The sequence below is a fragment of the Cebus imitator genome, unplaced genomic scaffold (assembly GCF_001604975.1).
Source record: "Cebus imitator isolate Cc_AM_T3 unplaced genomic scaffold, Cebus_imitator-1.0 Scaffold4, whole genome shotgun sequence".
In the NCBI taxonomy this organism is placed as follows: domain Eukaryota; kingdom Metazoa; phylum Chordata; class Mammalia; order Primates; family Cebidae; genus Cebus; species Cebus imitator.
This window is the reverse complement of record NW_016107319.1, coordinates 15,608,878-15,625,211: the sequence shown is the minus strand read 5'-3', so window position 1 is coordinate 15,625,211 and position 16,334 is coordinate 15,608,878. Positions and strand designations below refer to the sequence as shown.

Genomic DNA, 16,334 nt, shown 5'->3' with positions numbered 1-16,334 from the left:
TGCTCTTGTTGTCCAGGCTGGAGCGCAATGGTGCGATCTCGGCTTACCGCAACCTCCGCCTCCCGAGTATTCTCCTTCCTGATCCTCCTGAATAGCTGGGATTACAGGCATGTGCCACCGCGCCTGGCTAATTTTCTATTTTTAGTAGAGACAGGTTTTCTCCGTGTTGGTCAGGCTAGTCTTGAACTCCTGACCTCAGGTGATCCACCCACCTTGGCCTCTCAAAGTGCTGGGATTACAGGCATGAGCCACTGTGCCGGCTTGCACTATATAATGTTAACAAGTACTGAGAGTGCCTAGTCTTTAGTGTTAGGGGAAAAGCATTCAGTCTTTCACCATTAAATATAATATTAGCTATAGGCTTTTCTGTAGATGCCCTCAATTAGGTTAAGTTTCCTTCTATAACTAGTATGTTGAGAGTCTTCATCATAATTGGGTATTAAATTTTATCAAATGTTTTTTCTGAAGATGATTGCATTGTTTTTCTTTTTTAGTTGGTTAATATAGTGAATTACATTGGCTGATTGTGTAGTGTTTCCTTCCTGTGATAAACCAGATTGCGATGTATTATCCTTTTAATAAATGGCTGAATCCCATTTGTAAATATTTTCTTAAGAGCTTTTGCGTATATGTACCCAAAGGATATTGGCCTGTAATGTTGTTAAGTTTGGAAATCAAAGTAATGCTTACATGAAAAAATGAATTTTGAAGTTGTTTCTTCCTCTTTTATTTCCTGGAAAAGATGATATACAATTATTATTTCATCCTTAAATGTTTGGTGGAAGGCATGAGTGATGCTATTTAGGCCAAGAGTTTTGTTTCTGGGAAGGTTTTTTGTAAAACTATGAACTCAGTTGCCTTAACACATAAAGGACTATTCAGGTTTTCTCTTTGTTAATGAGTTTTGTTAGTTTACATCTTTCACACAATGTGTTTATTTCTTCTAAGTTGTCCCTTCCTTCATTCTTGATACTGGCATTTGCTTCTTTCCTTTTTCTTCGTTTGCACCAACATGGCTAGAGATTTTACTTATTTTTGTATTGTTTTTTCTGTTTTCAATTTCTATGATCTTCGCTTTCCATACCATATTTTTTTCTATTTTATTTAGATTTAATTTCTCTTCCTTTATAGTATCTTAAGGTGTAAACTTTATTCTTTATCTTTCTCAAAGCACTAATATAGCTGGGTCCAACACATTTTTATATATTGTTTTTATTTTCATCCCATTTAAAATATTTTCTAATTTCTCTTGTAAATTTGTTTTTGACCCATGGATTATTTAGAAGTATATTGTTTAGTTACCACATATTTGGCGATTTGTCAGGTGTGTGTCTTGTGTGTATTTCTAGTTTAATTCCATTGTGGCTGGGGAACATACTCTATATGATTTCAGTTCTTTTCGGTTAGTGAAATTTTGTTCAGTGGCTCAGAATATGATCTACCTTGATTAATGCTCCATGTGCATTTGAAGACAATGCATATTCTTCTGTTGTTAAGTATTGTTCTATAAATATCAATTAGGTAAAATTGGTTGATGATATTGTTATCTTCTATATCATTACTGATTTCTGTCTACTTATTTTGTTGAATCCTAAAAGAAGAGTGTTGAAGGCTCCAACTATAAGTTAGATTTGTCTGTATTTTCTTTCAGTTCTGTTAGTTTTTCTGTTGTTTTGTTTTTACACAGAGTTTTTCTCTTTTGCTCAGGCTGGAATGCAATGGTGCCATCTTGGCTCATTGCAACCTCTACCTCCTGGGTTCAAGTAATTCTCGTGCCTCAGCCTCTTGAGTAGCTAGGATTACAGGCATGTGCCACCATGCCTAGCTAATTGTTTTATTTTAGGTTGAGACAGGTTTTCGCCATGTTGGCCAGGCTAGTCTCAAACTCCTGGCTTAAGTGATTTGTCTGCCTTGGCCTCCCAAAATGCTAGGATTACAGATGTGAGCCATTCCACCTGTCCAGTTTTATTACTTTTTATTTTACGTGTTTTCAACATTTATTTTTGGGTACATGATGGGGTTGAATTTTGTTTACAAAAAGATATGTTAAAGTCCCAACCTCCTAATACCTATGAATGTGACCTTATTCATAAACAGGGTTTTTGAAGATGTAGTCAAGTTGAGATGGGGTCATTAGGGTGGGCCCAATCCAACATGACTGGTGTTCTTGTATGAAAACATCATATGAAGACAGATTTACAGGGAGAGAACATTATATTATGATGGAAGCAGATATTAGAGTTGTGTTGCTGCAAGCCAGGGAACTACTGGGGCTACCAGAGCCTGGAAAAGGCAAGGAAAGATCCTCCTCTAGAGGCTTCAAAGAGAGCATAAACCTACCAACAACTTGATTTCAGACTTCTAACCTCCAAAACTGTCAGACAATAAGTTTCTATTGTTTTAAGCTATCTAATTTGTGATATTTTGTTATAGGAGCCCTAGAAAACTAATACAGTGCGTATAGTCTTCAAATTGTTATATTTTCTTGATAAATGAATTCGTTTTTCATTATGCAGTTTCCCTCTTTAGTAATATCCCATGTTCTGAAATCTACTTTTTCTGATATTAATATAGCCATGAGGGCATTATTTTTGATTATTACTTGCAGTATTTGTTTCTATCATTTTAAGGAGCCTGTCTATGGCTTTATATTTAACATTTTTTTTAATAGATAGCATATAATAGAGCCTTGCTTTGATGTCCAATCTGACAGTCTCCAATGTCCAATCTCCAAATCTCCAATTTTGATTGGGGTGATGAGGTCATTTACATGTAATGTAATTTTTTACGTGGTTGGCCTAAATATACCTTCTTGCTGTTTTTTATTCTACACACACATCAGTTCTTTGTACTTTGTCTCCCTTTATCTGTTTTTTTTAGATTATTTTTATGATTCTGTTTTATCTGAGAACAGTATAGACTGGGATATGAATAAGATTTTATGCCCAAAGAAATATAAGCTTCTTATGTCAGGCAGTTAGTGTGGGGAATTCAGTCAATCTAGTCAATAGATAAGCTTAGTTAGGTTTCTTATTGTTTTTATTACCTTAAATACAATACATACTTCAAATTTCTCTGTAGGAATTTGGCCTGAGTGGTGGATATTTTTCTCTACGCTCTAGGGGACCCTCTATGTCTGTGCCACAGAGGCATTTTTCTATCTACTTTTCTGTTTTGTTTTCCCAGAAATAGGTTGTTTTTGGTAAAACAGTGCCAGGCTTACAGGGGTAGATAGAGTAGCTCCTCGATTCTCCTAATCCATCCTCATTGTTAAGTAGATCCCATTTAAATGGTCCTCAAGGATGGACCTTCTCATTGTTCTTGCCTCTACCCCTCATGGTATCCAAACTCTGCCTTGTGTGTGTCACAGGAAAGAATTTTCTATCCTTCTCCCAGTAGTAGCAGACCTCTTTGCATCTGTACAGGGCACCTCTCCCTGAAAGGGCTTTTGCTTTTACCCTACTTCAGAATCAGTGGATCTTTGCCTCGGTCCTGGGGGGTGGTACTCAGGGTTTTCTATCCCTCTTCCTGCAGTAGAGTAGTTTTGCTTCTACTCTTCCCCCATATGCAAGTTGATATTCGTCTAGGCCCTGCAATGAGAGAGTTTGGTGTTCCTTCCCCATCAGCTTAAGGATTTTGATTCCTGTAAGAGAATCATTAGGGGAAGGAGACCCTGTTTTGTTGCCATTCCCAGTAACAGTAAATCATATTCTGTGTGCCTCTGTCACTTAGCCGCTCCCTGGTCACCTACCTTGCCTCACTCATATTTTCTCTCATGAGCAACCTATAGAGGCCTGTGGAGAAGAGCTTACAAGTGCGTGCAAAGTCCCTTGTGTTTCTAAGTTGACCTATTCACCCAATATTGATATTTAGAAATTCTTTATAAATTTTAGCAGATTTTTCTTACCTACTTTTTCCTTTTTTTCTTTTTTTTTGACATGCAGTTTCAGTCTTGTCACTTATGCTGGAGTACAAGGGCATGATCTTGGCTCACTGCAACCTCTGCCTTCTGGGTTCGAGCAGTTCTCCTGCCTCAGCCTGCCGAGTAGCCTCCCGAGTAGCCTCCCAAGTAGGCACCTGTAAACGTGCCTGCTACCATGCCTGGCTAATTTTTGTATTTTTAGTAGAGACGGGGATTCACCATGTTGGCTAGGCTGGTCTCAAACTCCTGACTTCCAGTGATTCACCCACCTTGGCCTCCCAAAGTGCTGGATTAGAGGCATGAGCCACCATTCCCAGCCCCCTTCTTACGTACTTACATGTTGACTATCTCTTTCTCCCGTGCTTTACCAAAATTATAGCAGTTTGTACCATCTCTCGTTGAAGAGGCCTGTAACTTTTTGGGATTCACTTCATTTGGTTGTGTTTTATCTCGCCTCTTTGATTAGTACAAAAATGGTTATAGTCTTTTTGTTGTTGTTACAATGGGAGCAACGTTCCATGATACTTTCTACATTTTACATGAAAGTAGAACTGCATTATTCTTTGTGATACTGAAATTGCCATGACTTTGTCCAGTGAGGTCTCTTCAAGAAGGATCTTATGTCCCTTAGATAAAATCTTGTTAATATTTGACAGATCCTTTGCCTTCTGGCACAAGGTGTCCCAGGCTATTTTGTATATTCCCTGCCCCAGAATTAGAATCAGTGATTTCTTTAAGAGCCTGATTCCTTTTAGTAGGAAATAGTCGACGTAGCTTTTTAAATATGAAATTACCCATCTTGGATACATGGTTAATGGACTTGTTAGGCTTTTTCTTTCCAAGAATTGTCTAGTGCGTCTTTTGACATCCACATGTTGTTAAATCACTTTTTTTTAATGAGCTTCTTAAATTATGTCAAATTTTAGTCTTTTAAAAAAGGTGCTTCATTTGGGAAAAGGAGTGTGGATGGTGGAACCATAGTTTTGCTATCTATTACCAGAGTGAGATAGTTTATAAAAGTTTATGTTCTATTTTATAAGTGATTGTAATCTCAATGTTGATCTCAAATTAAAATATGAAGAAATACTGTGTATTTACCTTATGAATCAATTTTATTTCCTCTTGACATCTGAGAGTTCTCTAGAGAAACAGAACCAATAGGAGATATCTATATATTTGTATCTAAAAAGAGATTTATCATGGGAAATTGACTGATGTGATTAGGGAGGCTGAGAAGTTCCACAGTCTGCCATCTGCAGACTGGAGACCCTGGAAAGCTGATGGTGTAATTCACTGTGGGTCTAACGGTCTGAGAACCAGTAGAGCTGATGGTGTCAATCCCAGTCTGACAACAGGAAAAGATGAGATGAGCTGTCTAAGCTTCAGCAGTGAGACAAGAAAAAAAGGGTGAATTCCTTCTTCCACTGCATTTTGTTCTAACCAGACCCTCAACAGATTGGATGATGCCCATCCACACTGGAGAGGGAAATCTACTATACTGAGTCCACCAGTTTAATGGCTAATCTCATCTGAAAACATCCTCACAGACATACCAAGAAATAATGTTTCATCTGTGCACCCTGTGGTACAGTCAACCTGACACATAAAATTAACTATCTCATATGGTTTATGTTGCATGAGGTTATTTTTTTCCCAGTAGATACAGCGAAGGTAGTAACTTACAAACTGAATGAAGAATTGTTGTTATATTTTTATGCTACATTTTATTTATTTTTTTGTCTTAAATTCTAGAGTCAGCCCAAAACCCTGTTCAGCTATTGTGGTTACAGTGGTTTCTAAATCTGAGCTTCACTGGCTTGCTTCTAGTCCTTCATAAATACTGATTAGCGCTGTAATACACTTAAATGACTAAATTTAATCACCCCCAGCAAATAGATCAGATATATAGTTGTAGAGGGAAAGGTGCAATAAAATTTTCATTTGAAAAAGTTTGGTAAAACATAAGATTTCTGTGTTGATGACTATCCCAACATCTTCTTGCACAGGGAAATAAGGTAAATTTTAGACAGCACTTGTGAATTGAACTGGCCTTTACGTTTTGACTCATCTCTCCAGCAATGGAGCAAGTTTTTTGGTCAGCGATCTGGCTTCTCCAGTTTTATTCACCTAGTGTATTTTCCTTACCTTGAGAGCAGCACTGGGGAGGACCATACAGGGGCTGGACTATTTTGGCAGAGTCTACTTTTTGGTATGAGGGCTTCATTTTGGGGATTGTCTTAGAGATTGAATATCACTGACCTTTTTTGCCAGGTCTGGGATTTTTCTAGGAATACTACTGCAATGTAACTGCTTGTCAGGCCTCATATTGCTAATAACTCCAAAAGTGTTATCAACATTTACCAGCTCTTTTGTATGACCCATGACTATTCTTAAGTCTGGAGAATTATCAGAGTCTCTTCTGCTGCAATTATGGAATCATTAGAGATTATTTCATTCAGTTGATTCCAGTTGCCCTGTTTCTCCTGAAAGCTACCACATAGGCACATTTACATTTGCCAAACAATATTTTATCTCCTTGGTTGATATTTGCAGTCCACTATAGTTTTAAAATGCCTAAAATTATAATATATAATTATATATGTGCGATTATATATTATATATTAAATATGTGTGATTCTACAATATATAATTATATAATATATTTATTATAACATATGTATTATATATAATTTCAGAAACTGTGTATACATTGTATATATATTATATAATATATACATACATATATGTAATACATATATGTTTTCTATATTGATGATTATCTCAACATATATATAATATGTAATTATGTATGACTATATACTATAATGTATATTATAATTAAATATGTGTGATTCTATAATATATAATTATATACATATTTACATAAATATATACTTATATAATATATATTATATAATCATGATATATTTATATAAATATATATAAATATATTTATATAAATATATCATATTTATATAATAATATATTATACAATCACACATATATATTATATAATTACACACATATTAATATATAATATAAATTATATAATATATATTGTATAATATGTGTGTGATTATATAATGTATATACAGTTTCTGAAATTAAAACTAGTTTTATTATATTCAGATGACTTTCAAAGCAAATAGAAAATGAATTTCAAAAGCTGAATGTTTCTCAAGTAGTTCCCAATTTCATTTTATGTTTCTGGTTTATAGAAGCTAGCAGAATGTTGATATGTATACTACAAGTAACCTATCTTTAAAACATATAGATTTATTTGATTTTAGTGTTCTTAACTGGTTTTTCAAGTGGACAGATGAATATATCTGCAAATGGATAGATTTTATTGTATCCTCATTCTTTATTGTTTATCATTTTCATAATCACTTAAAACATTTTATTAATTATCCTTGGATTTTTTTGGACTGTTTATTGGGTTGTTGTAGGCATTTAGCTCAGCAAAGGCATTGGATTAATAGATTATTTTTAACAGTTTATGTGACTTTCTCAAAATGAGATAAATACCTATAGAAAAATTACTTAATGCTTACTGTGTAGCTGAATAACACAGAACTGTGAAGACATCACTAGCGAATCTATCATTGCAAGCATTTGCAATGATTTAGATTCTACATAGGCACAATAAGTAAAATGGAATACTTTCTTTTTCCCAAGATGTGTTTGTTAAATTGAAATGGTGTAGTGAGTATATATTTCATGACACTTGTAAGAAAGTATGTTTTCAAGGGATTAAAAAGTGCTCTGGTACTTGAAAACAAAAGTGCTTATTTGTTAACTCTAAAAGCCACAGTGGTGTACTGATGAAATTTTTTTCTTGACAGTATTAAATAAAATCTAGAGCATGTGAGTGCCAAACCATTTCAGCCATATATACCATATAATGAAATACCCTAAAAGCCAAGGTTGAGTGAAAATGCTGATTAGGCTGCTTGTTATACTTGTCATTTAGATAAAAGAGCTGCTACAATTGAAACAAAATAGTTGCTACACCCTCTGACAGTGGCAGTGTTGCTGAAATGACAGACACTATTTATTTATTTATTTATTTATTTATTTTCTTCACTAGAATGGTGGCTGAGGAAGGCAGGTGATGGAGACACTGGGAATCAAATTCATTGGCTTCTCTAAAAAGCCTCAGCAACACAGAAAATTAAAGGCTCCCATTTGGGTTCACAGATGTGGATATACAAATAGAAAAGTTAAAAGGAAGATGAGGCAATAAACTGTGGTGATAACATTTACGTTTTTTGTTCACTTTTTTTAAAAAGCTATTTTTGCCAACATTATTTTTGCTTTCCCCAAGATAAAATATGCTTTTTTAAAAAATTTATTTTTGATGCCTTCTTCTAAGGTGATATCCACAGACATTATATAGGTCGGGATAAAGACTTTAATAGTATTTTTTCACAAGAGCATTTAATCTAAAGCTCGCATGAAAGGATTCTAATGGCCTTGCAGAGGACCACACCAATATTTTCATCAGTTGGGGATGCTATTTGTTCTGTGTATTAAGGAGTTGCTGTAAAGATAGTTGATTTATGTAAGACTCATGGAACCGAACCTTTGCTTATATTCAGCAAATGGTAGCATTGTCATCAGATAAAATGACCCCTTTGACATATGTATCATATTTTTTTATTGGAGTCTTCTCAAGCCAAATCATTATTTCCTAATCAAGAATGACTGCCTTTTATGATGTAACATTTCCTGATAGTGTATCCTCTTTTATTCTCTGAATTTGAAATTTTTTAAAATCTGCTAATATGTGTCAGATAACTCATGCTTGATGATATTCTGTCCTTTAACCTGACATTTTAATAACAGAGTCCTATAAAAGAACACTGAATTCAGCCATTGTATTCCATTCCTTGCTAGTTTCCCCCCTTTCTTTGCAGCGGTTTTCTATTTGCTTTGCCCTACTCTACTTTTAGGGAAGAATGAAGTAACATATAGCCTCTAATTGCATACACCTTCTTCAGCACTGTAAGGCAGGCTTTATCTGTCATCACAAAATTAAAGGATGTTTCCAATTTCCCAGTCATTTCGAATGAAGATGACATTGGCAGATGCCTTTTAGCCAGTCATCAGGATCCTAAGTAGGGTTGTAAAGTAGTCCTGCTCTTTTTGCCTCCCCCTCCTGAGCCTCTTTTCACTTTTGACATATTTTCTTCACTGCTCTGTATACCCATAAAATGTATCTTTATGAAATATTATCCTTTAGCATTTCCAAGCACTCTGTTTCTTAGTATTTTGCTTTAGAGTCATCTTCTTTTTTCCTTTTCTTTAACCCTAATTTTTTCTGCTTCTTATTTCCAAACTTTGGGGTTTAATGATTTTCCAAAGAAAGCCTTTACAGAAAGGTGTGAAAAACTCCCTTGAGATTTGGGGTTTTAAAAGAGAAGTTAGCAAACACAAGCAAATCCCCACTTTGTAGAAAATCTGAGACGACTTGCCAATTTCCCAGAACTTCCTTACCTTGAATACCTGTAAGTATGGTCCAGTAGTTTAGAACTTCACCTCTGAAAGGTTGATACAAATCGTAATCATTTATATATAAATTTGAAAAGGAAAGGAGGAATTATAGTTATGGTAACATCCACATAAATAGCATCTACACTTGTTAAGTATTTTTTTGTGTTTACCAGGAGCTCTTCTAAGTGCTTTACATATACTGGCCTTTAAACCAACCTATTAAGTAAAGAAAAATTTAAAAAATTATAGCAAATTTTTGAAATTGGGAAAACCAACTTGTAATACAATAGTTTTAAATACATAACATGGCCCAGAGAAGGGGTTTTGAATACTAGATTTGAATCTTCTAGATTTGTTGATTTTGAGCTAGATTACTCAACCCATTTCTTTACTATTAAAGTAGAAATATCTGGATTACCTATTTATTATAAGAATGCATAATACTGTTTTATACATTACAAAATGTAAGCTGGAGGTATTCTTAATTACATAACTTCAGGTAAGAGTTTCCAAAATTTTAATAAAGAAAGAAAAAAACATACCTTTTCTTTTTACAGCTTTTACTAATAATTAGACCAAAGTCTGTTATGTGCTTTTAAAGGAATCTGTTAATTCAAGCACAAGAAATATCAAGCAACTAATAATCATCTTCTACTACATTGTTTTTAAACAAATTTTACTATGAAAAGCATAAGAAATATCAAGCAACTAATAATCACCTTCCATTATATTGTTTTTAAACTGTCATGCACAGTACTGTTTGTTCTTACACTGCTTTTGTCTTCAGAGGATTGTGATATTTAATCACGGTCTTTCCTAACAGACCCCATTAATTTCATCAGACTTACTTAGTACCTTTTTTTATTAAATATTCTTCATCAAATAACCTGAAAAATAATAATTATTATAATTATTATTATGTACCAGATACTGAACTGGTCGCTTTACATGCAGGGATTTTGTTAACTAGTAAAAGTACTTCTCAAGGTAACAAAAAATGCTTTTTTAATTGCAGTTTTCCTACAAAACTAATTTTAAAAGTTTCATTTTGCATATCCTGTTTTGAAAGATATCATTACTATCTCATAAGCAGAATACTTATCACTCTACCACAGATGTCAACTTTGCTATTTGTAAAATTATTAAAATATCCTAAATACCGTAATTTTTGGCTATTCATACTATTTTCAAGAATTTTGGTTTTTTAAAATTTGTCTTTCCTACTTTAAGTTTTTATTTCTATTTGTTTTGTTTTGTTTTTTTGAGACAGGGTGCCATCCTGTCACCCAGGCTAAGTATAGTGGCATGATTACTCACTGTAGCCTCAACCTCCTGGGCTCAAGCAATCCTCCCAAGTAGCTGGAACTACAGGCACATACCACATGGTCAGCTGATTTCTGATTTTTTGTAGAGACAGGATCTCACCATGTTGCCTAGGCTGGTCTTAAACTCCTAGGCTCAAGTGATCTTCCTGCTTCGGCCTTCCAAAATGCTGGGATTACAGGCATGAGCCACCACAGTTGGCCTTTGTTTCTATTTTTAACATATTGTTTTGTTGTTAGAACTAATACTCTAAATTTTAAATTATTCTATTCTATTTTACTTAAACTTATTTTTCATTCTATTTTGATTGAGGTCTTTTTCTTAGTTTGTAGAATTAACAAAGCCTTCTGTAATTCTATTTATTTGTTAACCTTTTGTAGTATTTAAATTTTTCTGGATTCTAAAGCTATTTGTGCTTACCTGAAATTATACCAGTTTTTATATTCTCTAGTCAATACTTGTTTTTACTGATTTTTTTCAAGAAATTATGACCATTTTTAATGGCCAATCTTTTGAGTCACTTTCCTTTAAAATGCTGCTTTTTAAGAAAATTAATTTGTCAGGCTTGTTAAATTATACAGTAATCTCTCTATAGGATGATGGCGCTAGCATCTTCCCGAACTGACTTACAATTGTGACTGTTAATACACTATGTAAGTAAGAGGAACCATCAGCATTTACTTTTAGTTCTTTTGCAGAGATGAATAAACATCTTGAAATGCTGATTTAGACAATGTTTTAAAAATGCTATGATGCACTTTGGTATATCACTGACTCTTGCTTAGTTAAATGTTTTGCAGCATTATAACATAGTTGAATTCAGCTCATCTTTTAAATCAGTTGTCAGAAAAATATGGGCTAGCATGGTAGAATGTATTAGCTCAATACATTGTCTCCATTTTATTATGAAGCTGCTGAGGAAGCTGTGATATACAGCACTGTCATTACAGATCTATTGTTAGGATGGTTCCACAGTCTTCTTTGCACTGCCATTAATTTATAGCAGTAAACAATATGTAGCCTTCCAACTGCAGCAAAGCAGAATCTTTTAATGAGGTGGATGTTATTACCACAATAAATCAGTGCTTTCGCGTAATGTATAATTCAATGTGTGTATTCCCACTGTAAGTTCTCTGAGTAAGCTGATAGTGTATCATTGTCATTGCACAGCTCCACTGGTCTTTTTTTTTTTAAGTTTCTTTTATTTGGGGACTTCTTTTTTATATGCTTGCAAATAAACGTGGTATGTCTTGATAGCTGTCCTATAGCAGACTTCAGAAACCACTATAACAATAACAGCCAAAATCAATACTGTGGGTTCTACCAATATGGATCTCTGCAAGATGCCATTTTTTTTCAGATGCTAGTGAAATCAATCCTAATTGGTTTTAGCATTATATTCAAGAAACGTGATTCTATAACTATTGATTTTGGGGGTTACTCATTTGGAGAGTAATAAAAATAGGAGCAGATAAAGTGAATACTTAATATGCTGCAGAACCATACAAAAGGAGCATTGATTCTATTTTTAATTCATATAATTTGTCTTCTAGTGATTTTATTTCTTCTCTCTTTTCTTTTGCATGGCTCATTCTTTAGGGACAGCAACTAAAATACATTTAAAGGCATTTCAAATTGGTTCTGTAACAAAGAAAGAATCCTTGGAGTCAGCTCCATTCTTAACTGACATATATTTAGTAAGTCAGATATGATTCTTTTGTACAGAAACTAATGCTTTAAAAGATAGTATTTTAAATTTGTTTACTGTGAAACTGATGTAAAATGGTCAACTAAAGATTTTTAAAATTTTGCTTGTAAAGTAAAAAATGCCTTAAAATATAATAATATTTATTAAAACCAAGCTATTGAAAGGATGCCAAAAATAAATAGCTTTGAAAAAATAATGAACAATTTAGTAAAGATAACCAAAATGATAAATTTAAGATGTTGCTTAAAATTATATAATGTGGGCCGGGCACTGTGGCTCATTACATGGTGGCTGTAATCCTAGCATTTTGGGAGACCAAGGCAGGTGGATCACCTGAGGTCGGGAGTTTGAGACCAGCCTGACCAACATGGAGAAACCCCCTGTCTACTGAAAAAAAGAAATTACATAACATGAAAAGCAGTTTAAAAACTGGTTTGAACAGTATTTCTCAATGCATCCATTTTTAACCAGTACTTATTTTAACATTTTCTCCACAAATAATCAGATATTTTCTTTCTCTTATAAATAAGGAGTGATTAACTCATACGTGTTCATAAATGATATAAGGCTAAACCCTCTTTTGTATATTTTTTAAATATTTATTTATTTATTTAGAGATAGGGACTCTCTTTGTCACCCGGGTTGGAGTACAGTGGCACGATCATAGCTCACTGCAGGCTTTAAGATGCCTGGGCTCCTGCAATCCTCCTACCTCAGTCTCCCAAGTAGCTGGGACTACAGGCACATGCCACTATGCCCAACTGATTTTTAAAGGTTTTGTAGAAACAAGGTCTCACTATGTTGCACAGACTGCTCTTCAACTCCAGGACTCAAAGGATCTCCCCCTCGATCTCCCAAAGTACTGGGATTATAGGTGTGAACCGCTGCACCTGGCCTCTGTATCTTATTAAAAGAAGTAATCTTATATATCATATCTTTTTCAGTGAATGGGCTCTTACATTTTTAATAAGGAATAGAGATTTTTCTAGAGATCAGAATGTTTTTAGAGAATGAATTATTACTTAAAGCAGTTGATCTTAACATTCTTTGAGCCTTAGACTCCTTTGAGACTCTCAAACATATTCTGTATGTCTTTGTAAGGAAATGTACATGCATACGCATAATCACACAGGATTTTGCTTGCTATTTAATGGATTTCATGTATAACCTAAATGACAGCAGCAGTAGCAAAAATAAATATACAGGTACCAACTAACATTTATTAAGCTTTATCTTATGCTGAGCAATGTGCTAAAGGCAATTATTTCATTCAAACTCTTTTATCCAAATTCTAAAAGATTATCTTAAAAACCATAGTTAGCATTCATTGAATATTGTCAGGCATAGTTTGTTAGACGTTAATGTGCCTACTCATTTTTATCTTCCAAAACAACCTTCTGAATGAAAGTTATTCATTCCAGTGAGCTCAGGGATTTAACCATGTTACTATACTGCTCTGGGACCTCTGCTATAAAGTACTATTTTCCAGTATAATCTGTCTACTATTCTTTATATATATATATATATATATATATATATATATATATATATAAAATAAAGAAGTTAGAGGATAAAACATTAACTATGCAGGCATATTTTTATCCTCTAACTTCCTTTTTTATATAACATATATGTTATATAAAATATTTATATTTTATATTTATTTATATTTGCTTGCATTAACTATATATATAAACTATATATTATATAGCATAATGTATATGTTATATAAAAAGAAGTTAGTGGATAAAAATATATAATATTTTATAACAGTTAAATAACTATATATTAACTATATATTATATGTATTATATAACTATATATAGTTAATATATATAGTAAATGCAGGAATATAAAAACCCTATGACATATAACTAGAAATTTCTACCAGCGTGAGTGAAACATGCATTTGCAGACATATTTTTATCCTCTGACTTCTGGTTTCACTGACACTGGTAGAAATTTCTAGTTACATCTTAGTCCTGTTTTCCCACAGTTTCTTCCTTGTACTCCATCTCACCTTTCTCCCAGCTTTGTTTCATCCTCTTCTAATAACCCATTATAAGTCAGTCCTACAGCTTTAAGATTCTGTTTCTTGTTGTTGCTTCTAACTAAATGAGGTTTTGTAGGTGCTTTCCAAAGTGGTGTATAGCTGATACTTCATGTAATTGTCTTTATGTGATGCTTGTTACGGGATGATTAAATACCTATGTTCCACAAAAGCTAGATTTATGGAGAAATGATGGGTCTATCCATTCACTTACTTAGACATTGTGTTTAACTTGAATTGAAAAATAAATTTGCTTTTCTATTTACCCCCAAATGATACTGTGTTGCAGCTTAAATAGTATATATTTTCAAAATTCACTTTTATACCTACCAGTAGGATATCATCAGGAGACATGAAGGATGATTACATTTATGTATTCTTGGTTTTTCCCCTCCCTTTTGGCAGCCAATAGGAGCTCTGAACCCAAAAAGAGCAGCATTCTTCGCAGAGCGTTATGAATCATGGGAAGATGATCAAGTTCCAAAGTTTCACTATGGTACTCATTACTCAACTGCAAGTTTTGTTCTTGCATGGCTACTAAGAATAGTAAGTTCAATTTGAATAATACACCATGACTAAATAAGTGTTGTGAAGGATATGCAAAAATTAGAACTCATCAGCATCTTTTTTTGAATACTAAAAAAAGCAGTTTAAATGATTAAAGTTATAATTATAAATATCTCTGTCTCTCATTTGGTTTGTATTAAAAGTGTTTCATCTGGAATTGTATGAACTTTTTTCTTAAAATAGCCTCTTCAGATGGCTATTATCTTACCAGATTATAAATTATAGCATAGATTCTTTTAAAATGTATTCTATTAAAATAAGAACTAAGTATGTTGTTACATAGACATGTATTTATATATTTTGGAAAGTTGTCCCAAATGGAATGAGTTTGTTGGTAACACTAGGCTGTCGTGTATTGATAATATATTGGTTAAACAAGAAATGTTTCTGTGAAATTGAAAGGTGATTCATCTACTAGAAAGCAGTTTCTTTGGGAAAGCATTAGCAGCACATCATTAATTAAAGCTTGTTAGAAGGATACAGGCAGACATAAATCCTAGAAGTAATTTATAGTGCTTAGCTAATTTCAAGCAATTATCCACTAATATGTGTTTAAGTGTTCTTTAACTACGAGGAGGCTTTTAAATCTTCCAAACATTTTTCTTTTCTTAATCATAAATTAAATATTGAGCCATAACAATAGGAAAATTACATACTGGACTATTCTCTGTACTATGAAGAAAATACATCTAATTTATGTCTGCACGATATTAATAAATTATTCTTGGAAAGGAAGGCTACCTGAAGAAAATGTTGCAAACACCAAATTTTTGAAATATTCAGAAATAATTCTTTTGAGGGAAATATAACTTGAAAACATTAGTTTAATAATTTAGGTATGATTTTCATTTTCTACCTAGTTTATATTACTATCTAATGCCTATTAGTTATTAAAATATTTAGATCTAAGGCTTTATAAAAACTACATTTTTATGCATGAGGGAACAAGTGAATTTTTTTAATTGCTATTTTTTTAGGAACCCTTTACAACATTTTTCCTGAATTTGCAAGGAGGTAAATTTGATCATGCAGATCGAACTTTTTCATCAATTTCCAGAGCTTGGCGAAATAGTCAGCGTGATACATCTGATATTAAGGTACAGAAATGTTTTGTTTTATAGTTGTTATTGCCAGTGCATTACTTGTTGAATGAATGTTGAAAATTTTCTCTGCTACCATACATACAGCCCAGCCCTGTTTACTAAAGATAAAACTCAGTAGATAAATCCTTAATTAAATGGCCAAGAATTATAACTGTCTATCTCTCT

General features: G+C 33.3%; 1 protein-coding gene across 1 annotated transcript in view; it reads left to right on the top strand.

Annotated features, from left to right (window-relative positions):
* Positions 1-16,334, top strand: part of LRBA (LPS responsive beige-like anchor protein) — a 727,560-nt gene that overhangs the window by 545,034 nt on the left and 166,192 nt on the right. Inside the window, exons 45-46 of the mRNA XM_037740751.1 lie at positions 14,905-15,045; positions 16,044-16,163. Coding sequence (XP_037596679.1) covers positions 14,905-15,045; positions 16,044-16,163 — 261 coding nt within the window. The remainder of the gene's footprint in view (positions 1-14,904; positions 15,046-16,043; positions 16,164-16,334) is intronic.